Below are 26,642 nucleotides of genomic sequence, written 5' to 3'. Positions count from 1 at the left end.
GGCACCATTTGGGAAAGTATGGCAGAAATGGCTGATTTCCCTTTCTTCCATATAACAGAAACCTGAGTTTTTTCTGAGCACATGGCTGCCTAGAAGAAAGACTGTATTTCCCAGACCTCCCTGCAACTACTTATGGCTGTGTAATAAAGTTCTGCCCAGTGGGGTATAAGAGATGTGTGCATCTTGGAGGTTGTACCCTTAAAGGGTAGGGGCATGTTCTCCCTACCCCTTCCAGCTGGCTAGCATATGGGCAGGTGGTTAGGCATCTTGGACCAGGTGCACGACGGAATCCCATGACAGCAGAACAATAAGAAAGAGGAAGCCTGAGCCCCTGACAGCTTCACAGCCTGAGATGCCATACCAGCCTGGACTTTTATGTACAAGAGAAATAAACTTCTTCTTTGTTTAGGCCATCGTTAGTCTGGGCTTCTGATGTATGTATGTGGACCTATGTCTTAATGAATACTGTAGGTAAGTCAAGGATCCATTGTAATTGTTTCCATGCTCAGCTCCATCACCAAGCTGTGAATTCCTTATGATGATCTCTCCCTGTATTCCCTCCAGTTCCTTATGGTAGCCCAGAACTACTCTGGGCATTGGCACAGAATAGGTGCTTGTAAATGCTTATTGAATGAATGAATGAGTAAATGTGCTGCGAACCAGCCTGTGGTGGGAGCTGTGATGGATGCATCAGAAAAGCTGTGGAGGGAGAGTTGCCTCCCATTTGGGATTTATGTCTTTGGAATTTGTGTTTGGCTGCTTGTAGCAGAAACCCAAATAATAGTGATTTAACCACATAGTGATTGGTTTTCTTCACATGGTGAGGGTCTGGGGATGGGTAGTTTCTTTTTTTTTTTTTAAGATTTTATTTTATTTATTTGAGAGAGAGAGAATGAGAGATAGAGAGCACGAGAGGGAAGAGGGTCAGAGGGAGAAGCAGACTCCCCGCTGAGCAGGGAGCCCGATGTGGGACTCGATCCCGGGACTCCAGGATCATGACCTGAGCCGAAGGCAGTCGCTTAACCAACTGAGCCACCCAGGCGCCCGGATGGGTAGTTTCTGAACTGAGTTTGGTGGTTCAGTGGTGTCAGGCCTAAGCTTCTTTCTTTCTTTCTTTTTTTTATTTTAAAGATTTTGTTTATTTATTTGATAGAGAGAGAGATAGCACAAGGGAACACAAGCAGGGGGAGTGGGAGAGGGAGAAGCAGGCTTCCTGCTGAGCAGAGTGCCCGATGTGGGGCTCAATCCCAGGACCCTGGGATCATGACCTGAGCCAAAGGCAGATACTTAACGACTGAGCCACCCAGGCGCCCACAGGCCTAAGTTTCTACCGTTACTTAGCCTCTTCCTCATGGTCACAAGATGGTAGCCAAACTCCCAGTATCATGTCTATGTTTCAGGGAAGCAGGAAGGTCAAAATGGTGAAAGGGTAAGCCAGCCAAGTTTGTACCTTCCTGAAGGGCTCAGGCTACTCCCAGTTGTTGCAGAGTCCAGGACATGGGTACAAAGGGAGACCCAGCTACCATATGTTTATCTGTTTAAAAGTTGTAATTCAAGCCAACGTACTATTAAATGACATATATTCATCTTCCTGCCTTGACAAATACACCTTTGAAATGACAAAATCAAGAATATATGTCGGGCTCCTGGGTGGCTCAGTTGGTTAAGTGACTGCCTTCAGCTCAGGTCATGATCCTGGAGTCCCGGGATCGAGTCCCGCATCGGGCTCCCGGCTCAGCAGGGAGCCTGCTTCTCCCTCTGACCTTCTCCCCTCTCATGCTGTTTCTCTCTCTCTCTCTCTCAAATAAATGAATAAAATCTTTAAAAAAAAAGGAATATATGTCAAGCTATAATTTTTATATGACTGATAATCAACAAATCACTGAAAACAATTGAATTTAATTATGACTAAATATATCTGGGTATACTGCTGATGAGCTGGCAAAGTCTGAATGAATGATAAAATCAAAGTATACATAATTCATAAGTTATGTATTTCATAGAATTTATTTTTCTTGCTTTCATCTTGGCAAAATTCAATAATTATGTTATCAAGATTTTCACAAATTTGGATTCTATTGACAGTAATGATCTGAAGCAGAGTTTGGCAAACTATGACCTGCAGGCCCACTGCCTGTTTTCATAAATAAAGTTTTATTCGCACATAGCCATGCACATTTTTTTTACATATTGTCCATGACTGTTTTCATGTTAGAGCATCAGGGTTGAGTACTTGTGACAGAAACTGTATGACCTACAAGCCTAAAATATTTACTCTCTGGCTCTTTAAAGATTTATTTATTCATTTGAGAGAGAGAGAGAAAGTGTTTGTGTGAGTGTGGAGGAGGGGCAGAGGGAGAGGAGGAGAGAGAGAATCCTCAAGCAGACTCCCCACTAAGTGTGGAGCCCAAAGTGGAGCTTGATCCCAGGACTCCAAGATCATGACCTGAACCAAAATCAAGAGCTGGCCGCTCAACTGAATAGGCTACCCAGGCGCGCCCTCTCTGGCCCTTTAAAGATTTTATTTATTTATTTATTTGAGAGAGAGAGAGAGAGAGAGAGAGAGAGAGAGAGAGAGAGAGAGAGAGAGATTGCGGGGAGGAGCAGAGGGAGAGGAACAAGCTGACTGTGCTTAGTATAGAGCCCAACAGACCCTGAGATCATGGCCTGAGCCAAAATCGAGAGTCAGACACTCAAACTACTGAGCCACCCAGGCACCCCTCTGGCCCTCTAAGTAAAAGTTTGTCAACCCCACTCTAAAGAATTAAAACATGAAATGTAATTGTAGTGAAAGTATACAGGATTTGAATATATTTCCTTCCAAAACTGTAAGTTAAAAATAAGCATAAGTTAAAAATAAGCATAAGTTAAAGTGAACATAAAAACCAAAGAATTAAAAATTTTTCAAATACATTTTCTAGAGAAGTTGTTTTTCTTCTAAAGAAGGCATAATTATCTAACAAACTGAAAGATAAAATACAAATTATAACCCATGTATAGTAACACCATTTAAATAAATGTATTTTATTTTATTTTAAAAAATTTAATTAAATCTTAGTAAACATTTCTATGAAAATAAAACTTGGCATGCTATCATTGAACATCCACATGATTGCCAAGGTAAATACTTCATATCATGCTTCATGCACATTCTGTGTAGATCTACATATATGCAGATTTGAGAGTAATACGAAGTGTTGAGTATGGCATCATGTTCTTCAGCTACCATATACGGTGGTTGTGAATGGCCCGCTAATAGTGAGTACCTCCAGGAACGGGACTGGAGCTAGAAGAGAAGCAGGAAGTTGGATGCTTGGCTCAGTAGGGAAATGACATTTTGTTGTGTAAGAATATAACATTCATGCTTTGTGCTGGAAAGGAATTAACAAGGTAACTTGCTTTTTCCATCACCTAAGCTCTTCTGCCAGTCTTTCCTGATTTCTGTAAGTGTCCATTTCCAGTGTCATCAGGTACAGAAACACAACATTTCCAGACTGAGTGTGTTTCAAGGAAATAGGGCAATGTGATAGTGTATTTCCCTGGGCCCTGAATGGTGTTTGTAATAAGAACGGATGTTTAGGGTTTGGATTGCAGTGTATCAATGTTGAGCACTTAATCCCCCAAAATAGGAACCATCTTTGTGTTTATTAACTGTGTGTGTGTGTGTGTGTGTGTGTGTGTGTGTGTGTGTGTATAAAGGTGTGTTGGTAGACATGCCCAAGAGTGAGTGTGCATGTACATGTGGGTGCCTAGGTGCAGTCAACCCTCCTGTCTTCCTTGTGACTGGCCTCTACTGACTTCATCTCTGGCTCTGAATGCACAGGTGTGAGAACCAGGGACCCTGAAAGGACACCACTCAAAAAATTAGCAGCACCCCAAGGAGAAGCCTCAGAGAAGCAGCTTTGCAAGCTGAACATACTGCAGAAAAATAAGCCACAGAGCTCATGCCAGCCAGGGATTGGTACTCCCTCTCTGGGGCCACATCTACCAGAGGTCATTGATGAAGGTCAGTGACAAGCACAGAGTGGCCAGACCCCAAGGACCGGGGGTGGAGGTGAAATGAGCTGGTTGGAGAGCCAATGCGGGGGCAGACTGCTCTTCTGTGCAGTATCTCACACAAATGTGCTATATCGCACACAAAGAAAAGCCAAATGCTATTTCCATGGGAAAATGGTGTGGTATGTATACATCTATGTATGTGTGTGCATCCATGTAAGTTTGATGCATGTGCACACATAGCACAAATAAGTAGGTATAGGCACACACATGTACAAGCACACATGTATGCACATGTGCCTATGGGTGCACACACTAATGTACCTGTGATAAATGTCATAGGTGGGGACCCACATTATCCCTTTGGGCCAAGAGTCATAACCAGGGTTCATGCTTGGGTGCCCATGAATCCCCTGAGATTGATTACATGCCAAAATTTTTTAGCCTGTGTATTTTCCTCTGATTTTTCTCAGATTCTCCCAAGTTTCCAAACGGTCAAGGACTGTGATAGGCAGAGTAATGGCCTCCCTAATTGCCAGAACCTGTGAACATGTTATGCTACAAGGCAAAGGAGAATTAAGGTTGCAGATCAGTTGCTAGTCAGCTGACCATGAGCTGGAGTCCTGAATCATCCAGGTGGGCCCAATGTAATCACAAGAGTCCGAAGTGAAAGAGGGAGGCAGGGGAGGAGGAGGGCCACAGTGATACCGGTCAGTACTGGCTTTGAAGATGGAGGGGACCATGGGCCAAGAAATGTGGGTGGCCTCTAGAAGCTAGAAAGGGCCAGAAAACAGATGCCCTGCATTCCCCCACCCCTTCCCCTGCCAGAGCCTCCAGAAAGGAATACAGCCATGCTGACACTCTAATTTTACCCCACTGACACCCATTTCAGACTTCTGACCTCCTGAACTGTAAGATAAGAAATTTGGGTTGTTTTAAGCCACAGTTGGTGGCAATTTGTTATAGCAGCCACAGGAAACTGATGCAAGGGCTGTTTCCTTAGTCATGTTACTTCACACTCCCAGGCCCGCACTGGCTCCCCTAGTCCTCGCCATGACTTGGGAGGTGGGACTTGCTCCTCCCCCCTGAGCAGTAAGGAAACGTAGGCTCAGACAGATGAAATGGTTTGCTGAAACTCATTCAGATATTCACTGGGAGAGGTCCTTTATATGTCGAAGGTGGGTGAGGGATGGGTTTAGCAAAGAGGCAGTATGGGGAAGGGGGCAGAATTGCACTGGGGGTGGGGAGACCTCTGTTTAGCCATGGCTCCATACCAACTTGCTGTAGGACTTCAGGCAAGTCGCTACACCTCTCTGGGCCTCAGTTTCCCCATTGTTAAGTGAGACAATTGTATGAGGTACTTTCAGTCCCAATGTTCTCCAGGCAAGAAGAGACATATATAAGCTCAAGTGGTTTATTAAGACTCCAGGAACAACCAAGAAGGCAGGAGGCACCACCCTCCCCCTCCCCTTGCCCCTACTTCCAAGCCTTCATGCTACATTTTGCCTGGGGCCATAATGGCTGGAGGGAGGCCCAACTTTGTCAGCAATGCTGAGGGGGAGAAGAGAATCAAGTAATTAGCTAGGATGTGAAATTAGAGCATGAGAGAGTGCAGGGGAAGGGAAGACCCTGGGGGGAGTACAGTGTCTTCCCACCTCCAACATCCCTGAGATGCCACGTGGGATTGCTCTAGCTGTGCAATTTTGATGGCGAGGTTGGTTTTCACTGGCAGTCATATGTACCCAGGAAACAACCTGATTTCCTTCTAATACCTGCTCCTAGGGTTCTGGTGGGTTCCTCACAGCAGTAAGCAGACAAAGGGCATGGACTTAGAGTCAAGAGGCCCAAATCTTCCAACCTGCCTAGTCACTGCCTCTCTGGGCTGCTAGGAGAACCCTGGAGCTAATGAGGTGAGACCGAGATGTCCTTCCTGTAAACCTATTTCCCTCATTCTGGAGAACCGAAGCTCCTATTGTACTTTGCTCAAGTGGCAAAAAAGACTCCATACAGCTAGTGTAGCTTCCATCTACCCTTGGTCCTGAGCCTCGTGCTGTAGTCCCTTGCTACTCCTACTGTGGTCTATGGCCCAGGAGCTTCTGCATCCTTTGGGAGCTCATTATAAATGCAGAATCTTCTGATTCATGTGCACACTCATGTATGAGAAGCCCTACTGCAGAGGCCATAGTTCTACCCTCCTTCAGCTGCATCCTCCCCACAGGGCTGAGGACCCCCCAGAGCCAGGCCACTTCTAGACCTCCCTCTGGCCCTCTCCACCTTGTGATCTCCTGCCCAAATGGACCAAGCCTGCTTCCAAAACCTGTACTGGCATCTTTTGCAAGGCTGTGAACCTCTGGCCTCAAGGGATGGTCAAAAGGTGACTGTGGGAATGACACAGGAGCTGTTGGGGGGAGGTAGACCTTGGGCATGAAGACTTAAAGTCCACACTTATGTGCACATACCCTTACAGTACAGGATGGAATCAGGGGACAGGGGAGGGTGGAAAGAGAGGGAGCAGGTGCTGTGGGCTGCAAGACACCTCTTTTATTTGTACTTGGTTCTTCAATTGTCAGGGATAGGCCTGTGTGATTTTATAAAATAATTTTTCTAATTATAGGTTGGGTACATATCTGTCTATGGCAATCTATGATTCCACCCCCTCCTTTTTTTGTTGTAATATGATCCTTTATTGAGATATTTTTCTTTGTAGTTTTTAACTAGCTGGGCATTCCACTGTACCACTGTTGATGTCATGAGGGTGGTGGCCATCAACATTGCAGCCCGCAGACTGGGCAGTCCCCAGGATCTCTTTAATGGTTCCAGAGAGTTCTCTGGCTAAAGATTAGTGCTGTATCTGTTGGGCAATGTTGACAATCTCATCAAAAGTGACATTTCCACTGCGTTTAATGTTTTTCCGCTTCTCTCCGTCTCCTAGTGGTTCCACGAGGGCTTTGATAATCAGGGCAGAGGCAGAAGTACCACTTCAACCTGGGCCTATCTGTTCTGAATGGTCAGTTTCACTGTCATCCTCAGACCCTTCCAATCACTTGTTGCCGTGGTGATGTCATCACCAACTTTTTTGGAGACAGGCCAGGGGGCTGATCTTCAGGGCCAAGGCAGACGTGGCACTAGTGCACCTCGGGTATGTAACTTTGATTTCACTGGGGTCGAACTCAGGCTGCATGGTGGAAGCGGCTGGTGTCGGATGAACCCGGATTCGAGATGGCTGAAGACAGTTGCAACTTCCCCTACTCTGAGCCAAAAGCCAAAAGTATGATTCCACTCTTAAGGTTGGCGTAGGTAAGGGCGTCTGGGTGGCTCAGTCGTTAAGCATCTGCCTTCAGCTCAGGTCATGACCCCAGGGTCCTGGGATCAAGCCCCGTGTTGGGCTCCCTGCTCAGCAGGGAACCTGCTTCTCCTTCTGCCCCTCACCCCACTTGTGCTCTCTCTCTCTCTCTCACAAATAAATAAATAAAATCTTAAAAAAAAAAGGTGGGCATAGGTAAAAGGTTTCTTAGAGGAAGGGAGAATTGGAGCTGGGCTTTGACAGATGAGTAGGAGTTCAACTGGTAGAGGCTGAGGGGGATAGAACATGTGAACAAAGATGTGGAGGAAGAGTAGTGTGAGGCATTTGTAGAGAAAGATGTACTGTATGCTGGAGTATTTTCAATGTGGGGCCAGATCATGCAGGTAAGGACTTTGGTCACAGCGAGCCCTCGAAGGTTGTGAGAAGGGAAGCTGCAAGCGAGGGCAGTATTTTAGGAGGAGTTTCAGATGGAAGTATGGGGAGTAAGTTGGAGGAGGGGAGATTAGCAGTGTGGAGACCTGTGTTTGACCTGAACTGAAACAGAACCAGTGGAGGTAGAAGTGGATTCCACGAACATCAGGCAAATGTCTGCCTGGACTTGGTGACCAATTGGATAGAGGCACAGTGTGAGTGAGCAGAGATGCCCTAAGTCTCTAAGCTGCCCTGACAAAGGGAGGTGCCCTCAAAGATGTAGAAGTTGTGGATGGAGGTTGAGGAGCCTGGCACACAGGTTGGGGGGCATCCAGGTGGGGAGCTCCAGAGCAGTCTGGCTGGAAATAGACTTGGAAGCATCAGCAGACAGATGGCCAAAGGAGGGAGAGGGGGTAGGGGAAACCCTGAGAGAGCAGAGGATAAGACTGTCCTTTAGTCTGCACTGACAGGTGCTCAGAAACAAGAGCCTGGTAGGTTGTCAACAAAACCTGACCTCTCATGTATTAGGGCACTAAAGAGGCCTCTAGTGTCACTATGACAACCCTCACATCCCTGGGGAGGATACCAGACTGGTCACAGGGCACCTGTGGTCTCTCAAGTCAGGGGCTGGGGAGAGGGTGACTTGGAGGCACAGGTGCAGTGAACAGCCTCCCCCTGCCCCAGAAACTGTCAGGGTTCTTTTGGCTACAAGCCACTGGAAACCCACCTAAAGTGAATATATCAGCTCCTGTAGCTGGATAAAGGGCTCAAATAATGTTGTCAGGATGCATGTCTTTCTTTCTCTACCTCTCATTTCTTCCTCCTCAAAGTTGACTCATTTTCAGACAGGCTTTCCCCTTTGGTTCACAAGATGACTTTTTGCACTGTTTGGGCCCACATCCTTACACATTCAAACCCAGCAGAAAGGGATAAGAATCTTTGCTCAGCATTCCCAGCAGAAGTTCTGATGTTCACTCTGATTGAACCACCTTAGGTTAAAGGGCACTCCAACCCAATCACTGTGGCCCAAGGAGTTCAATACCCATCCCTGGGCCAGAGGGTAGAGGTCTACTCAGACAACCTGAACTAAGAATGGAGGTCCATGGGTTGTGTCTTTTGAAGAATTAATACTGTGGAGGCAAAAATAAATGTCCATGACATCTTCCTTTCCCAAGAGAATTCTCCTATAAGAAAGAAAGAAGGAAAATTTTCAACACCGTAAGCAAGTTTGCAGGGCAAAAGAAGTAATTCATAGTTTTTTTTTTTTTTAAGGGAACACACATGATATAATAGTTAAAAATATTTATTTAAAATGAGGTGAGGGGGTGCCTGGGTGGCTCAGTCGTTAAGCGTCTGCCTTCCGCTCAGGTCGTGATCCCAGGGTCCTGGGATCGAGCCCCGCATCGGGCTCCCTGCTCGGCGAGAAGCCTGCTTCTCCCTCTCCCACTCCCCCTGCTTGTGTTCCTGCTCTCGCTATCTCTCTCTCTGTCAAATAAATAAATAAAATCTTTAAAAATAAATAAATAAAATGAGGTGAGAAACCACTCTGTGCGGGAAAGCACCTGCATCTAGAACCATGGAACTATATTTAGCTTTTGAGCTTCCTGGTGGCAAGGCAAAAGAAACCCCACTAATTCAGAAAAATCTTGTCTGCTGAGAGAAAGAGATATACTGAGCACTCATTCTGCACTCAAATAAGGGACACTGCATTAACAAAATGACAGCATATCTCATTAATTTTTAGGTAAGATGCTGAATGTTCTTCTGTGGCTCCTGCTTATAGATTTCCTCTTGCTAAGTGGACAGCATAGCATAGATCAAAGTTCAGGGAGATCTTGCAGACCCCACACCTGTTTTTCTGCTGATTTATTTAGATCTGGGAATTAGGCTGAGAGAATCAGATGACTGGCTGGGTCATCACCAGATTCTCAGAGCTACTTGGGCCATTGGGGGTTGCTCTGTCTGTATTGGAACATTAATGCAAAGGGAAAGGTCTCATTTGTAATTAATCAAGTGGTAGTGAGACTAAGTGCAGGGAGCTTGCATTGATTCCTAACACATTAAACAAAATGGCGCCCAGCAGCCAGCGATCACAGCTTTGGAGAGGCTTGCCAAATTGGATTAGCAAACCAAATGTCGGTTTTAATGCCTGAGAGATGGACGAGGCACTTATTAAATGGTCCACAGGCAGGGATGTTTCGAGTACTTAATCAACCCTTCATTTCCCTCCTCCAGGGAACAGGGGAGCTTCGGTGCCACCCATTGTGAAAAATTACCAATCCCTGCATGATCTCTCTTTGCCATTTTCACCGCAGAACATGCATGCATTATAGCAAGAGCCCAAGGAAGACAATGTTAGGATACTCGGCCAGGGCAGTAGAAACTGCATGGGTCTAGGCACAGGGAACCTGGCTGTGAGTCCTGCTTCTCCCACCTCTCACTGTGAGGCCTTGGGTCTGTCATTCCCCTCTCTGGGTCTTAGTGCTCCCTTCAAGGCCTCCCCACTCTGATGAGCCTAAAACAGTTTTTTGAGGATGCTTACAGGAGGCAGTGGGCAAAGTGGCTTTGTGTAGCCAGTGCTTTTCCTGGGGTGAAGACTTGCTCCATAGGGGAGAGAAGTGGGGTGCTGTTCAATTTTCTCTTTGAGGTTTTAATTCAATCTCGGCCTTCAGGGTAGAAAGCCCCCTTCCATCCTCTCGTCCCTTTCCCTTCCTCTTTTCTCACTTGAGAGCCTTAAATGTAGCGTGAGAGAGCACCAAAGAGGTATCAGGGACCTGTCTGTTGGAGTCTTAGAGGCATCCCTCTGTATTCTCTGGTAAGATCTCTTCCAGGGTAGCTTTTGAGGTGGGATTCCTCTCCCTTGCCTCCATTTCTCTTGCCCAAGGATGACGTTCTTGATGAAGTTCACTTTTCCCCTTAAGGAGAAGCAAGGGGTAGGGGGAAATGATCCTGTGTTAGACTTTGCATCAAGGTCCATTACTGCTAGTTACATGGTGACTTTGACCTCAGTTGGCCCAGACCTTTCCTTATAGAGTTTGGAGAACTGAGGCCCAGACACAGGAAGGGCTTTGCCCAAGATCTCAGGGTGAGTTTGCAGGAGAGCCAGGGCTCATTCTTCAGTCACTCCTCCCTTGCTTACTTGCCTTACCCCTGCCAACCTATACCAGGGGTGGGACCACCACTAGGCCTGGTCAGCAGGGGACGCAGTCCAGTCCAAGGTGGAGCCTACCATTCCCAGGCCTGAGGCCCGAGAACCTTTTTTGGTCACATGGACGATCCCTTTGCAGGATTCTGTGTGTACCAGGAAAGCATCCTTGTTTCCTATAATCAGAGCAAGCACCCACTCCCATCCCCATCCCCAGAGTCAGACTTTGTAGTGGGACCTACCAGATTGCAGGTGGGTCTCCTTCACTTCAGGAAGGCCTAGTAAGCCTTCCCATGCCAATCCTTATTAAGACAGTCAAATATAAACATTAAAGAAAGTAAGATAAAGTCCTTGGAAAAAACCCAGCCAAACAAATCCTATAAACTTCTCGTTAAAATGTGACCCTCATCACTCTAATCCTTCTATTACCCACCCGTGCTGACTCTAATCCCAATCTTATCACCACACTTCAGTAGAACACTTCTTTCAAGCTGGCCAGAGCACTGTTTTCAGGGTCCAACATTTTACCTTTGATGTTCCTGCTAACAGGGCCCTTCTCATTCTCCATGGACGACATACCAGGCACTGGCTTTCACTATTAAGCCTCTCTGACTTTGCAAGGATGGGGGACAAAATAGTTGGAAAGGGGAGTGAGGTAGCGCTCCCCTTGGGCTCCAGCTGCCCCTCCCTCCCCATCGAAGGATCAAAGGGAGGGATGAGTTATCACCCTAGCAAGGGTGGGGTGGCCCTGCCCTTCCTGGTAGGAGTCTTTTTCTTAACTGATTTATTTACTTCCCTGGCCCTTTCCTCATCTTTCTGATTAATAGTTTAGTTAGGGGTTCTGGGAAATTTACATCCAGTTGTTACCATAGCAACAAGCTCTCTTGCACAGGATACCATAGAAAATGCATTTGGGGTCTTCTGAAGGAGCTGGGTTTACAAGGATCTCAGCATATACCAGGGCACAATGGACAAGATGATGTTTGACTGATAGGAGTAAGAATTATGAGCAAGGATATGAAATGCTCTCGCCACACTGTAAATTGGGAAGGACAGTTTTAGTGTCTTCCTTCTCTCCTTTTCTTGTCTCTCTTTCCTGGGACATCTCCCCCTCTCAGTGTTTTCTCCTAGGTCCCCAGAAAGTTAGTTCCCCGCAGTACAAGGGCAGAGAGTCTCAGAGAGCCTTGTTTCCTTTTGGTAAAAGGAAGAATTTGTAGCAGGCAGAACCATCCCAAGATGGAATTGTGGAGTCTTGGGAGGTAATGATCTCTCCATCACTGGAGGTGTGTGAATGGGGCCCTGTCAGAGGGCTCTAGAGAGGACTGCATAAAAGATGGAGTGAGCCGTGGTGTGTGTGGAATCTCTGGGTCCCTCCCAGCCCTGGGATGGGAGAGTTGAACTGAGCCTGCTTATGAACCAGTCTCACCTTACCCCAACTAAGCAGAATATCAGAGTTGGGCATTTCAGCTCCCTGGGTGCCTGGAATGTCCTTTGTGTCCCCATAAACTCAATGCCCAGCATCTTGCCTGGCCCATGGGTGAATGAACGAATTCCTTAGGGTTTTATTAAGTGCAGTGGGCACAATCTACTGCTTGTGTTCTCTTATTATGATAATAAAAACCTGCTCTTTAAAACATGGCCAAATAACAACTTGAACTGGAAGCAGAAAAAAAAAAATGCCGCTGCTTGTAAAAACCCCCTCCCATGTACTGGAGTCATTCCCTGAATTACAGTTGAGGCATAAAAGTGTTTGTTCTCTACAAACACATGGAGGCCATGTGGCATAGGGAAAGCTCTCCGTGGACAAGTCCCTTGTTCTCCCTGTGTCTCAATTTTCTCCTCTGTGAAATGGGAGTAATAGAAGTCATTAGGAATGAGCAGCTGATGGGTAGAGATTGCCTACAGTGCTGTGTCCAGCAGGATTCAGAAGTTGTTTCTAGGCTCAGTCGAAGGTGTATGGTAATAGATTAGCAATGTCTGCCCTGGGCACCAGACAGGAGGTGGGGGCCTATGTGTTGTGTATTTGTCATCCCTGGCCTAGGTGGTCCTGAGGGGCCCAGATGGTTCTAGATGCCAAGACTGAAGGTCACCCCAGCCATTCTAGGTCTCCGCAATCACTCCTCTTTGCTGATTTTGGCTGAGCTGTCTCACATGCTTTGGGCCTTTGCTGAGACAAATGGGTTGACTCATTACCTCACCCTCCAATAGCCTTGCCTGGGCTTGTTCACATGGTGTGGACAAGGGTCCCAAGAGAGTAAGTAGCAGGGTACAAGGCCTCTTGAGGCTTAGGGTTGGAAGTAGGATAATACTGCCATGGTCTATTGGTCAGAGTTAGTCATGGTGTCCCAGGTGGGGAAAGAGACAGTGGTCTTGAGAAAAGCTGCAAAATCACATCTGCAAAACAACATCGATACAGGAAGAGAAATAATTGGGACCATTTTTGTAAACAATCTACCTCAGTTCCCCCTTTTTAGACAAAAACCAGAGCCTTGAGTTTATTATCTGTGTACCCCAGGGAGCAAGTGGGGATGAATTCTGTTCTTTTCCACTGCCTGATTCAAGCCTATTTTTAGATGTAGTCTAATAAAATGAATTTCACACCTGGGTTACTCACCCACTAACAAACACTCTGTTCTTATCAATGCCTGGGACAAACACCTAGGCAGCCTGGATTTGTAGTTCCATTACCTCCCAGCACAATAATTGTTAATTACTTGCTTTATTTGGTTCTGTTGCGTTTGCCAATAGTCAATTACCTGTGTTAGGTTTTCTTGTGATCAGTGGGGCTTATCCAATATTGCAGCTCAGCTCTGTTTTTGTCTCAGAGATGTCTTTTCCAAGAGAGTTAAAGAAAACCCTTGTTCACTAGTTTATTGAATATTAGCCTTTATCTGCTTATTACAAAGGCTCCTTATTCACTGCTGCAAGCACCAAAGTGCTCAGGCTGAGCTCTTAGAATCGAACAAAAGACTAGAGATTAAGCCCCCCTTTGCCTGATCTGGCTAAATCCCAGTACGTGGAATAGAGGAAAGAACAGATTGTGGGGTCCAGGGGCATTCGTTTAGCTCATGCCTGAATCTCTGAAACTGCCTTATCCCCTTTAATCCACCCTCCACATTGCGGCCAAGAGACCTAACACAGAGATCCGATCACGTTACCCGTGTTACAGTGCATTCATGGACTCAGTTCTTCAATCCTGCTTCTACTCATGTTCTGTGTCATATGACTTTGCAGGTGCATGTCTTTGAATCTGGACTAGGCCATGGGACTTCTTTTGGCCAACAGAATGAGGTGGAAGCAGTAATGTGCCATTTCTGAGCTCAGGCCTTCAGACATCCTGCAGGTCTCCCTTTGTACTCTGTGCCTCTGCTGTTGCCATTATCAAGGCACACGCACATTGGCCCCTGGTCCCAGGAGGAAGAAAAGAGACTCATGAAGAGCCAAACCACTGCAGCAAAGCCCAGCCAGAACCAGCCAAACTCTGGTTGACCCCAGATTTGTAAGTCATGAACACAATTTTAAACCATTGAGATATGGACTGGTTTATTATGTGGCAAAAGTTGATTCATCATTCTTGTGTGTAATCCCAGCACTGGTCCCCTATAGCTTGAGGCATAAGGTCCAGGCAAAGCCTTCCAGCATCTGGACCCAGTTACTTCTTCTGTCTTGGTGCCTCCAGATCTCCCTTTTCACATTACATTTCAGCAGTTCTTCAAATGCATCATGCTAGCTCACATTTCTATGCCTCTGCACCAGATGTGTCATCTGCCTGGAATGCCATTCTCCTCTCCATTGTCTGCCCAGAAAACTCCTATTCATCTGTCAGAACCCAGCTCAGGCATTATCTTTTCCAAGAAAACCCACTGTATTCTCTTCTCCCCTGTGATAAATCATTCTTCTGTGAAAGGTCTGGACTCATATGTCCATTGTTACCGTGTGACATGGTGCTATGATGTGGGTTCTTTTGATGTTGTTTTTGCCCATTTTTCCTTGAGGACAAGGACAGCCTTTATCCATCAATGTATCCTTAGTGCCTAGAGCAGTGCCTGGTTCCAACAATGTTTGATGACTAAATGAGGTATTGGGATCCTTTCTTGCTGGGGGTTTGCCCGCAATGGGAAGATGGTCATTTCTTACTTCCTTTCTTCCCCCCAAACTCAGATGGCGGATTTGCTTGTTCTATCATTGCACTTACCGGCTGATTCCACCTTAGGGGGCGCTCAAGTGCTGAGTGAACAAATGAATCCTGGGTCCTGTGGGTGCCCCTGCTGGGCTATGAGCCTCTCCAAGGCTGAATCTGGGTTTGTTCACCTCTGTACCCATGGTGCTGGCACCAAATCTGTACATGGGCAGTTTCAGAAAGTCCATTCATTCAAAATATTTGTTATTTCTGGAATATCCTCCTAAGTTCCAGGCACTGTTCTAGGTGCTGTGGATAGGTGGTGACCAGATAGACATGGGTCCCTGCCCTCCCAAAGCTTGCATCCCAACTGGGGAGACAGGAAAGACAGTAAACAACTCAGTTAAATAAAATGTTGTTCCTGTTTGTTCCTATGGCTGGAGGAATTCTCTTTGCATTTGGCGATTACGTTTGTTGAGTGTCCAACTTAAAAATTAGCCATTTGTGAAGAGTGCTCAGGAAGCTGGGGCATCTCAGAGAGAGAACAGTTAGTTGTTCTCCAGAAGAGTGAACCCAGAGACACAACTAGAAGTCAGTGACGGTGACCCTGCACCTGACACCAGCCAGGGTATACCATGCGTGGGCAGGGAAGTTTTGAATATGAGTCCTATTCCCAGTGGCTCTAGGGCACATTGCTGATTTGCAATCGAGCTGTTTTTCAGTTGGACAACTTTATATATTGTGCTCCGGGGTGAGTGGTAACAGAAATGTATTTAATTAATGATGTGGGGGAGGCCAACCAGTAAATAAATAATTACGAAGTGTGACAAGCACTTTATGAAGGGACCTGAGATGAAGTTGGGAGGAAGGCAGGGGCTTTGAGACTGCTAAGGGCGTTGGCTTTTATTGTGAGTGCATCGGAGACCGGGGGAGAGATGGGATCTGATTTGCGTTTAAAAAATATCACTTCTGCTGCCATGTGGAGTACATATTTATTTAATTGAATCAAATATTTCTGGAGAGCGTCCCAACAAATTGGCTTCTAGTTCTTGAAACCATCACCTCCCCATGCCGAATTTCACAACCACCTTACAGAACTTAGGGCCTTAATTTTCCAAGGAGACAAACATTCAATTTCTGGTTAGATTTGCATGAGAAAGAGACCTTAATTACTCTGATCTCTAACACCTCTGAGGAGCTGATTTGAGTTTTTCAGATGCAAAGAGTGTTAATTGGCTAAGGGGCCCAGCTGAGCTTACCTCTCCACCTCCAAGTGGGTAGGGGGTGGGGATGGGTGTTGGAGAGGAGGGGATGGGGAAGGGGGTTAGAGAGGAGGGGGCACTTCACATTGTTAGTTTCCTGGAGGTCTGCAGAAGGCAAGGAGGAGATCAACAGACAGCAGTTTTGCCTACTTTCCTCCCTTCAAGTCTCCTTCCGTTTGCCCTTCAAGATCCAGCTCACCCCCACTTATTCTAGAAGCTTCCCCCAGCCCCACTCCTACCCCAGGATCTCCCCAACTGCTTCCTGGGCTGCCAGTGCCTGGGATCCTGGTTTCTAATTACAGCACTTCCCACACTGCGCTGGATGGTCCCTTCCACTTGGAGGACAAAGACCCATCTCATGCAGCTTTGCCTCCTTGCACAGCCAAAAGTGGGCACCCAGGAAATGTGAAACAAATGAATAATACAACAAATAGTAATAATGATAATATAGTTGTAGAAGCTGTCACTTATATAGGGCTTCCTGTGATTCTATGCTGTTTGGTCTCAGAGTTAGAAAACATTTAATCCTGTTCTCCAATTCCTGCCAGAGCAGATGTATTGAATGATCCATTACTGATAGTCATAGATTTATTTGTGGGATTATTTAATATTTACCACCTCATGAGGACAAGAAATCTACTTTAATCACTGCACTATCCACAGTGCCTAGCTCAGTGTCTGTCATATAATGGATCAACAAATATTTGTTGAGTGAGTGAATGCTTGCATACCTTCAGTGATGGGGAGTTCACTATCTCCTGAGGAAGTGTTGCTCATTTTTAGCAGCTTTTCCTGTTAGTTGTTCCTTTTATTGAAGCTACATTTGTTTTCATGGAGTGTCCGTCTAGTCCTGACTCCTGGCTTCTCTCAAAGACAACTTCCCTTCCTCCCCTGAGGCTGGAAGGCTATGACCTATAAATGTCTCTTGTTAACTCCCCCTCTTCTTTCTTGGGTACAGCACAGCCAATTCCTTTCTCATAATCTCCTAGCATCCACTCACTGCCTTATCCTGGTCACTCTCTGTGGAACCGTCCAGATTGTCCAGTTCCTTCTCACAATAAAGGCCTGATATACATGTGAGGATGGGACTCTCACTCCCCACATTTTGGGAATTACATTGCTATTCAGGCAATTCTTTTAGTGCACTTACCTCTATTCTATTTAAATCCAAGAGACAAGGTAGGTGGACCAAAGGAGGTCTTTCTTTTTCTATGCGTATAGAAACTGTTGATGGTGGGTATATGGGTGTTCACTGAAAAATTTTTTCAACATTTTGGTACATTTGAGGGGTGCCTGGGTGGCTCAGTTGTTAAGCGTCTGCCTTTGGCTCAGGTCATGATCCCAGGGTCCTGGGATTGAGCCCCGCATCAGGCTTCCTGCTCCGTGGGAAGCCTGCTTCTCCCTCTCCCCCTGCTTGTGTTCCCTCTCTAGCTGTGTCTCTCTCTGTCAAATAAATAAATAATCTTAAAAAAAAATATTTTGGTACATTTGAAATGATTCAAAATAAAATGTTGGGAAGAGGGAAAAAACCCAATAGAGTAATTAAAATGAAATACTAAAAAAATGTTTATTAACCCAAAAGAAGACAAAAGAAGAAAGAAAGAAAACAGGATGAATAGAAAACAGATAACAAAATGGCCATCCTAAAGGCAGCCATATCAAGAAAAATATTAAATGTAAATGGACTAAACATTTTAATTAAAGGTATAAATTCTCAAACTGGTTAAAAGAGCAGGAGCTAATTATCTGCTGTCTACAACTGTCTATTTTCTGTAGACCCTGCTGTACACACTATGCAGAAGCACTAATCATAAGAAAACTAGAGTAGCTATATTAATATCAGATAGTATAAACTTCAAGAAAAGAGGTATTATCAGAGACAAAGAAGTAAGATTCATAATGAAAAGTGGGTCCATTCATTGGGAGGACAAAACAGTTATAATTGTGAATGTGTACAATAGCAGAGCATCAAAATACATGAGGTAAAAACTGACAGAACTAAATGGGGAAATAGATAAATCTATAACCATAGTTTTACTCTTGTGGTAGTTGGTAGAATTATTAGAACAAAAATAGTAAAGACATTAAAGAGCTCAACAACATTATCACGCACTTTGACACCTAGCGACTATAGGATACTTACGTTTTTCAAGTGCCCATGGAATGTTCACCAGGATAGACCATATACTGGGCAAAAAATTAAACAAAAAGTTTAAATGTTGAAAACATGCAGAGTATGTTCCCTCATGACAAATAATGATGAATATAAAGCTACAGATTTAAGTTCAATGAGCCTCAAGAACAAGAAACATGAAGAAAAGGATATCAAACATATGGTAATAGTAACTGCCCAAAAGCATTGATAAAGAGAAACTTCAAAAAGTTGCAAGAAGCAAAAAAGACACATACAGAAGAACAAGGATGAAGATAACAGTAGATTCTCATCAGAAATAGTATAAGCAAGAAGACCATGAAACCATGCTCTTGATGTACTGAAAGATAAAAAAGCCTGTCAACCTAGAATTTTATATTCAGCAAAAATAGTTTTTTTTTTAAGATTTTATTTATTTATTTGACAGAGAGAGACACAGCAAGAGAGGGAACACAAGCAGGGGGGAGTGGGAGAGGGAGAAGCAGGCTTCCTGCTGAGCAGGGAGCCCAATGTGGAGCTCAATCCCAGGACCCTGGGATCACGACCCGAGCCGAAGGCAGATGCCCAACCATCTGAACCACCCAGGCGCCCCAGCAAAAATATTGCTTAAAACAAAAGACAAAAAACTTTTTTAGACATAAAAACAAAGGGAATTCATCATTAATACATCCACACAAAAAGAAATGCTAAAGGAATTTGAACAGACAAGGATAAAGGACACCAGATGGAATTCTAAATGCACAGGAAGTAATTAAAAGTATTAGAGATGGTAAACTATAAATATATATATGAACATATATATAATTTAAAATTCTATAAATGATATTTAAATATTAAAAAATTATGTGTGATGTGGGATTTATAAAATATGTAAATGTAGAATGTATATCAACAGCACAAATGTTGGTAGTGGAAAAATGTGTGTGTACTATTGTAAGGTTCTTATGCTATACATGAAGTGGCACAATATCACTTGAAGGTAGACTATGATAAATATGTATTCTATAGACTCTACTACAATAACAAAACAAAGAGAAAGCAGTGATAAAAGGTGATATAGATATTCATCATTATAAAGTAATCAAAGAAGCAAGGGAGGGGCACCTGGCTGGCTCAGTTGGTAGAGCATGTGACTCTTGATCTTGGGATCGTAAATCTGAGGCCCACATTGGGCATAGAGTTTACTTAAAAAATAAAAAAATAAAATCTTAAAAAAAAAAGCAAAGGATAAAGGAAAAGGGGAACAAAGAATAGCAGGGTTAATTAGAAAACAAATATCTAGATGATAGATTTAAACCTAACCATATCTACAAGCTCATTAAATGTACAGGGTCTAGGGGCACTTGGGTGGCTCAGTCAGTTAAGCACCCAACTCTTGGTTTTGGCTCAGGTCCTGATCTCAGGGTTGTGAGATAGAGCCCTGCGTTGGGGCTCCGTGCTCTGTATGGAGTCTGTTTGAGATTCTCCCTCTTCCTCTGACCCTCCTGTTCATGCTCATGCTCTCTAAAAAATAAATAAATCTTTTAAAAAATGTACAGGGTCTAAATGCCCAAATTATAGGGCAGAGATTGCCAGACTGAATAAAAAAGCAAGTCCCAACTATATGCTGCCTATGGAAAACACATTTTAAATATAAAGACACAGGTTACAGTGGATGGATGGAAAAAAATATACCATCCTAACACTAGTCAAAGAAAATGGAATGCTATATTAAGGGAATTAATGCTGGAATGCTATATTAACATCAAAGTATATTTCAGAGCAAAGAATATTACCAGAGATAAAGGTCATTTCATGATGTGATAAGGGGGCAGGGGTCAAGTAATCAAGATAATATAATCCTAAATATTATGTGCCTAATAATAAAGTTTGAAGCAAAACTTATAGAACTAAAAGAACTAGAGGGGCACCTGGGTGGCTCAGTTGGTTAAGCAACTGCCTTTGGCTCAGGTCATGATTCTGGAGTCCTGGGATCGAGTCCCGCATCAGCTCTCTGCTCAGTGGGGAGTCTGCTTCTCCCTCTGACCCTCCCCCCTCTCATGCTGTCTCTCCCATTCTCTCTCTCAGATAAATAAATAAAATCTTTAAAAAAAATAAAAGAACTAGAAAAATCCACAATTATCATTAGGGATTTCAGTAATCATCTCTCAAAAATTGATAGAATAAGTAGACAGAAAATCAGTGAGAATATGGAAGACTTGAACAATACTATCAAGCAATTTGTCCCAGCTAGCATTTATTGAATACTTCTAACACCAGCAAAATATGCATTCTTCCCATGTGCATATGGCACATTTACCAAGATAGATTATATTTGGGGCCATAAAATAAGTCTCAAAAAATTTCAAACAATTCACCTCATAGAAATTTTTTTCTCATATCAAACTGGAGTTAAATTCTAAATCAGTAACAGAAAGATCTCTGTAAAATCCTTAAATGTTTGGGAACTAAATAGAATACTTCACTTCTAAGGAGCCCATGGATCAAATAAATAGTGAAAAATGATTAGAAGATATTTAGAACAGAATGAAATGAAAATACATCAGATTTTGTAGGATGCTGCTAAAGCAGTATTTATGGGGAAATTTATAGCACTAAAATGGCTACATTAGAAAAAAAGAGAAAAGTCTCAAATCAGTGACCTCAACATTCACCTTAAGAAACTGGGAAGGGGAGAACAAATGAAATCCAAGTAAGCTGAAGAAAAGAGATAGTAAAGATCAAGGTGGGGCGCCTGGGTGGCTCAGTCATTAAGTGTCTGCCTTTAGCTCAGATCATGATCCCAGGATCCTGGGATCAAACCCCGTATCAGGCTCCCTGCTCAGCGGGAAGCCTGCTTCTCCCTCTCCCACTCCCCCTGCTTGTGTTCCCTCTCTAGCTGTGTCTCTCTCTGTCAAATAAATAAATAAATACATAAATAAATAAATAAATAAATAAATAAATAAAATCTTTAAAAGGTGAAAAGCAATGAAATAGAATATAGAAAACAGTAGAGAAAATCAATGAAACCAAAAGCTGTTTTTTTTTTTAAGAAGATCAGTAAGAATGATAAGCCTGTAGTTAGACTGACCAGGGATAAAAGAGAGAAGACACAGTTTCAATATTAGGAATTACAGAAGTGGTATCATTATAGATTCTCCAGATAATAAAAGGATAATAAGGGAACATTATGAACAGGTTTATGCCAATAAATCCAACAACTTAAATGAACCGGACAAGTCTTTTGAAGGACGCAAATTACCAAAGCTTACTCCAGGAGAAGGAGTTAACCGGAATAACTCTTTATTAGAGAAATTGAATTTGTAAGTTATATATATATATATATATATATATATACACATACACACACACACATATATATACATACATATATACACATACACACACACACATATATATACATACATATATATATGTATGTATATATATGTATACACCTTCCCACACTGATGAATCCTACAAAACATTTAAGAAAGACATGATATGTATTCAACACAAATTCCTCCAAAAAGTTATAAGGAGTAGAGAACAGGGGGAGGGAATATTTCCTAATTCATTCTAGGAGGTCAGCATTACCCTGATACCCAAAACAGACAAAGGCATTACACAAAAAAGAGAACTACAGTCCAATAAATCCTTATGAACACAGACTGAGTTCAACAATAGATTGAGTTCAACAATAGATTAAAAGGATAATGCATCATGACGAAGAGGGGCTTTCCCCAGAAATGCAGGGTTAGTTTAACATTCAAAAATCAATTAATGTGATTCACCATATTAACAAAGTAAAAGATAAAAAAACATCATCATCTTAATTAAATAGAAAACATGTTTGACACAATTCAACATTCATTCCTGATAAAAACCGTCAGCAAACTAGTAATGAAAGGAACTTACTCATCCTGATTAAGAACATCTACAAAATCTTGATAGCTAAGATCATACTTAATTATGAAAGGCTGGGGGCGTCTGGGTGGGTCTGCCTTCAGCTCAGGTCATGATCCCAGGGTCCTGGGATCGAGCCCCGCATCGGGCTCCCTGCTCAGTGGGAAGCCTGCTTCTCCCTCTCCCACTCCCCCTGCTTGTGTTCCCTCTCTTGCTGTGTCTCTCTCTATCAAATAAATAAATTAAATATTTTAAAAAATTATGAAAGGCTGAATGCTTTCCCACTAAGATCAAGAATGAGACAGGGATATCCATCCTTGCCACTTCTATTCAACACAGTACTGGAGGTCTTAGCCAGGGCAATCAGCCAAGAAAAAGAAAAGAGATGCCTAGATTGGAAAGTAAAAAGTAAAACTGTCTTTGTTCACATACAACACGCTCATCTGCATAGAAAATCTAATAGCATCTACAAGAAAACTACTAGAATAAGTATGTTTTGCGAAGTTGTAAGATACAAGATCAATTCCTAAAAATCCAGTATATTTCACATACTAGCAACAATAGAAATTTAAAAACTACCACTTACTATAGTATCAAAAGATATAAAATACTTGGGGATAAATCTGAGGAAAGTTGTGAGAGACCAGTACCCTAAAACTATAAAATGTTGCTGAGGAAAATTAAAGAAAACCTTAAAAAATGAAATTGCACGGATCAACGTTGTTAAGATGTCAGTTTACCCCAGATTGATCTATAGATGCAATGCAATCCCAAATTCCCAATTGGCCTTTTTAGTAGAAATCGACATGTTGATTCTAATATTCCTATTAAAATGTACAGAGTCTAGATTAGCCAAAATGATTCTGAGAAACAAAATCAGGAGACTTACACTACATAATGGCAAATATGAATGTAAAAAATGTTCATCATCGGGCGCCTGGGTGGCTCAGTTGGTTAAGCAACTGCCTTCGGCTCAGGTCATGATCCTGGAGTCCCGGGATCGAGTCCCACATCGGGCTCCCTGCTCGGCAGGGAGTCTGCTTCTCCCTCTGACCCTCCCCCCTTCTCATGTGCGCTCTCTCTCTCTCAAATAAATAAATAAAATCTTTTAAAAAAATGTTCATCATCAGTTATGAGGGAAATGCAAATTAAAAACCACAATGAGATATACCGCTCATTGCCATTGAATATAATACCTGTCGGTTTGAATATAAAACGGTACTACTATCTTGGAAAATAATTTGGCATTTCTTTAAAAGTTAAACTTAACACCTATCATATGACCCAGGCATCTTACCCCCAGGTGTTTACCCAAAACAAATGAAAGCATATGCCTGTTAGAAGACTTGTACACAAATGTTCACAGAAGCATTATTTGTCCATCAGCAGGTAATGGATAAACAAAATACCGTATATCCGCATAATGGAATACTATTCTGCAATAAAAAGGAACAGATCCTTGATATGAACTACATGTCTATCTCAAAATGAATCTCAACAACGACGTGGATGGAACTGGAGGGTGTTATGCTGAGTGAAATAAGTCAATCAGAGAAAGACATGTATCATATGACCTCACTGATATGAGAAATTCTTAATCTCAGGAAACAAACTGAGTGTTGCTGAGTGGTGGGGGGTGGGAGGGATGGGGTGGCTGGGTGATAGACATTGGGGAGGGTATGTGCTATGGTGAGTGCTGTGGATTGTGCAAGACTGTTGAATCACAGATCTGTACTTCTGAAACAAATAATGCAAGTTATGTTAGGAAAAAAGAAAAAGAAGAAGATAGCAGGAGGGGAAGAATAAAGGGGAGTAAGTCGGAGGGGGAGATGAACCATGAGAGACGATGGACCCTGAAAAACAAACTGAGGGTTCTAGAGGGGAGGGGGATGGGGGAATGGGTTAGCCTGGTGATGGGTATTAAGGACGGCATGTTCTGCGTGGAGCACTGGGTGTTATGCACAAATCATGGAACACTACATCAAGAACTAATGATGTAATGTATGGTGATTAACATAACAATAAAAAATAAAAAAAAGACTATACTAAAAAAAAAAATGAATCTCAAAATAAGTCAAAGAAGCCAAACCGAAAAGAAAAGTATATGTAGTATGATTCCATTTATCAAATTCTAGAAAATGCAAGTTGATCTATAATAACAGATCAATGAAGATGGGAGTGGAAGGGAGAAATTATGAAGAACAGAGGAAACCTTGAGGGTGCTGGACATACTCTCTCCTGATTGGTGGTGCTTTTGTGGGTATATACATACACCAAACCTTATCAGATTATATAAATATTATAGTTTATTGTATATCAGTTATATCTTGTAAAGCTGTTTATTTGAGCTTTAATAAGCTACACACACACACACACACACACACACACACACACACACACACACATTTCTGAGCCCTATCATAAATCTGCTGATTCAGATTATGTGGGGAGGTCTAGGATCACTTTTGCAATTCTGATGCACTCAGTTTGAGAGCCATGGCCCTGTGCCCCAGGGACATTGAAATTCCTTCCTGTGGCCTGTGAGGCTCCTCTCCTTGCTTCCCTTGGAAGCCTCCCCTCACCTACTCCCCATTTCATCCTCTGACCTCTAGCCAGCCTAGCCTATCTGGAGTTCCCTGATAGTACATGCTCTTTTGACTCTGAGCCTTTGCAGACACTGTGCCCTTTCCTTGGAATACCTTCATGCTCTTCTTCGGTTGACTAAATCTACTCGTGCTTCAAAACCCTGCTCAGGTGCTACCTCCTCTGGGAAGCATTCCAGGACACACTGCTGTCTGAGGCTCCCCTACATATATGTTTCATTCCTTGGGGACCTCCTTGAACTTTAGCTTCCTGATCTGTAAAATGAGGTTTAAGAATAATTCCTCAGAGGATTGTTTTGAAGGAGACGCAGTGGGATAACAGATAAACTAGTACAGTTCTTGGTGCATCTTAGAATTCAACAAAGGGTGGCCATTTTCATTGTGACTGTTATTATTATTTCTCATCACTGTCTTAAGAGCCCTGTGAGCATCCGGCACACCAAATCCAGCACATGGTGGCTGCTGTTTGATCTTCTTCCCCTAGATTGTGACTTCCCTAAGCGTGCCACAGGCATTCAGTTGGCTAAGCCACAAACATTTGTTGAGTACTCTTTGCGTATTAGATCCCATCCCAGGTGCTGGGGATGCAAAGACTAGGAGGAAAGGAATGGGTATCAGAGATGGGAGCAGCAGAGAGGTACCAGAGGGGAATGTGAGGAGCACAGACTTCTGAGCCAACTGCTCTATCATATGTGGCTGTGTGACCCTGGGCAAGTTACTTAACCTCTCTGTTCCTCAGTTTCATCAAGCTTAAAATGGGGATAATAGAATACCTATCTTAGTAGGCTGATGTATCATTTTACTTTAACAACACCTAAATTGTTTCGCTCAAATGAGCTGGTATCTATAAAACAGTCAAAACAAAGGACACTGAGTATCCACTGGATTTGGCAATCAGTGGGCTATCGGAGATGTGGGGAGAGCTGCTTTAGAGGAGGCAGAAGCCATAGTGCGGGGATGAAGAGGTGAGTGGCTGGAAAGCTGAGAAAGGGAAGTGGAGATAGCTCCTGAGAGTTATTTGGATGGGAACAGGGCCACCAGGGAGGTGGTCGCTCCAAGCGGAGGTGTTGCAAGGGTTCTGAGAGACCAGGCAGGTGCCAGTAGGGTGGGCGTGACTGCAGATAAGGCAGAGAGCAAGGAGGACAAAAGGCCAGAGGGAGGGGAAGGGACTACGTACAGGCAGCTCTAGTGGGAAGTGAGAAGTGGTCAGGCAGGTGGGAGTGGCTTCATTGTCATTGCTTGCTGCCCTCCAGGCAAACTCTTCTTTGGGAGAGAGGGTGGTGTTGGGAGGAGGGGTGTTGGGGAGGACAGAGGAAGTGTGAAATAGCTTTTGTGGGAGAGGGAGAATGCTATAAAAGACTGCAGGTGGTGCTAACCAAGATTAGAGTTTGGAAGGGTGCCAGGTGCCAGTCTGCTGGGGTGGGGGTTGACTCACCTGTACTGGTAGCCACTGAGGTCGTGCGGAGTAAAAGTGGAGGGTAGCATTGCTTCAGGATTGGGCTAGCTCCCCATTAGAACCAGTTTGTCTCTGTTTGCCTGGACTGCCCTGGTTTTATGTTTTGTTTTGTTTTGTTTTTAAGGATTTTATTTACTTGAGAGAGAGAGTGTGCACAAGCAGGGGGAGGAGCAGTGGGAGCGGGAGAAGCAGACTCCCCACTGAGCAGGGAGCCCGATGCGGGGCTCGATGCGGGGCTCGATCCCAGGACCCTGAGATCATGACCTGAGCTGAAGGCGGATGCTTAACTGACTGAGCCACTCAGGTGC

The 26,642-nt window shown here is 43.8% G+C and overlaps 1 protein-coding gene across 1 annotated transcript in view; it reads right to left on the bottom strand.

Annotated features, from left to right (window-relative positions):
* Nucleotides 1-26,363, bottom strand: part of LOC113934145 — a 102,713-nt gene extending 76,350 nt beyond the window's left edge. The window contains exon 1 of the mRNA XM_035723473.1: nucleotides 26,314-26,363. Coding sequence (XP_035579366.1) covers nucleotides 26,314-26,363 — 50 coding nt within the window. The remainder of the gene's footprint in view (nucleotides 1-26,313) is intronic.
* Between the last annotated feature and the right edge of the window lie 279 nt (nucleotides 26,364-26,642).

This window comes from Zalophus californianus, chromosome 13 (genome assembly GCF_009762305.2).
Source record: "Zalophus californianus isolate mZalCal1 chromosome 13, mZalCal1.pri.v2, whole genome shotgun sequence".
Lineage (NCBI taxonomy): Eukaryota > Metazoa > Chordata > Mammalia > Carnivora > Otariidae > Zalophus > Zalophus californianus.
Note: the sequence above shows the minus strand (reverse complement) of the source record. Positions and strands in the feature narration are given on the sequence as shown.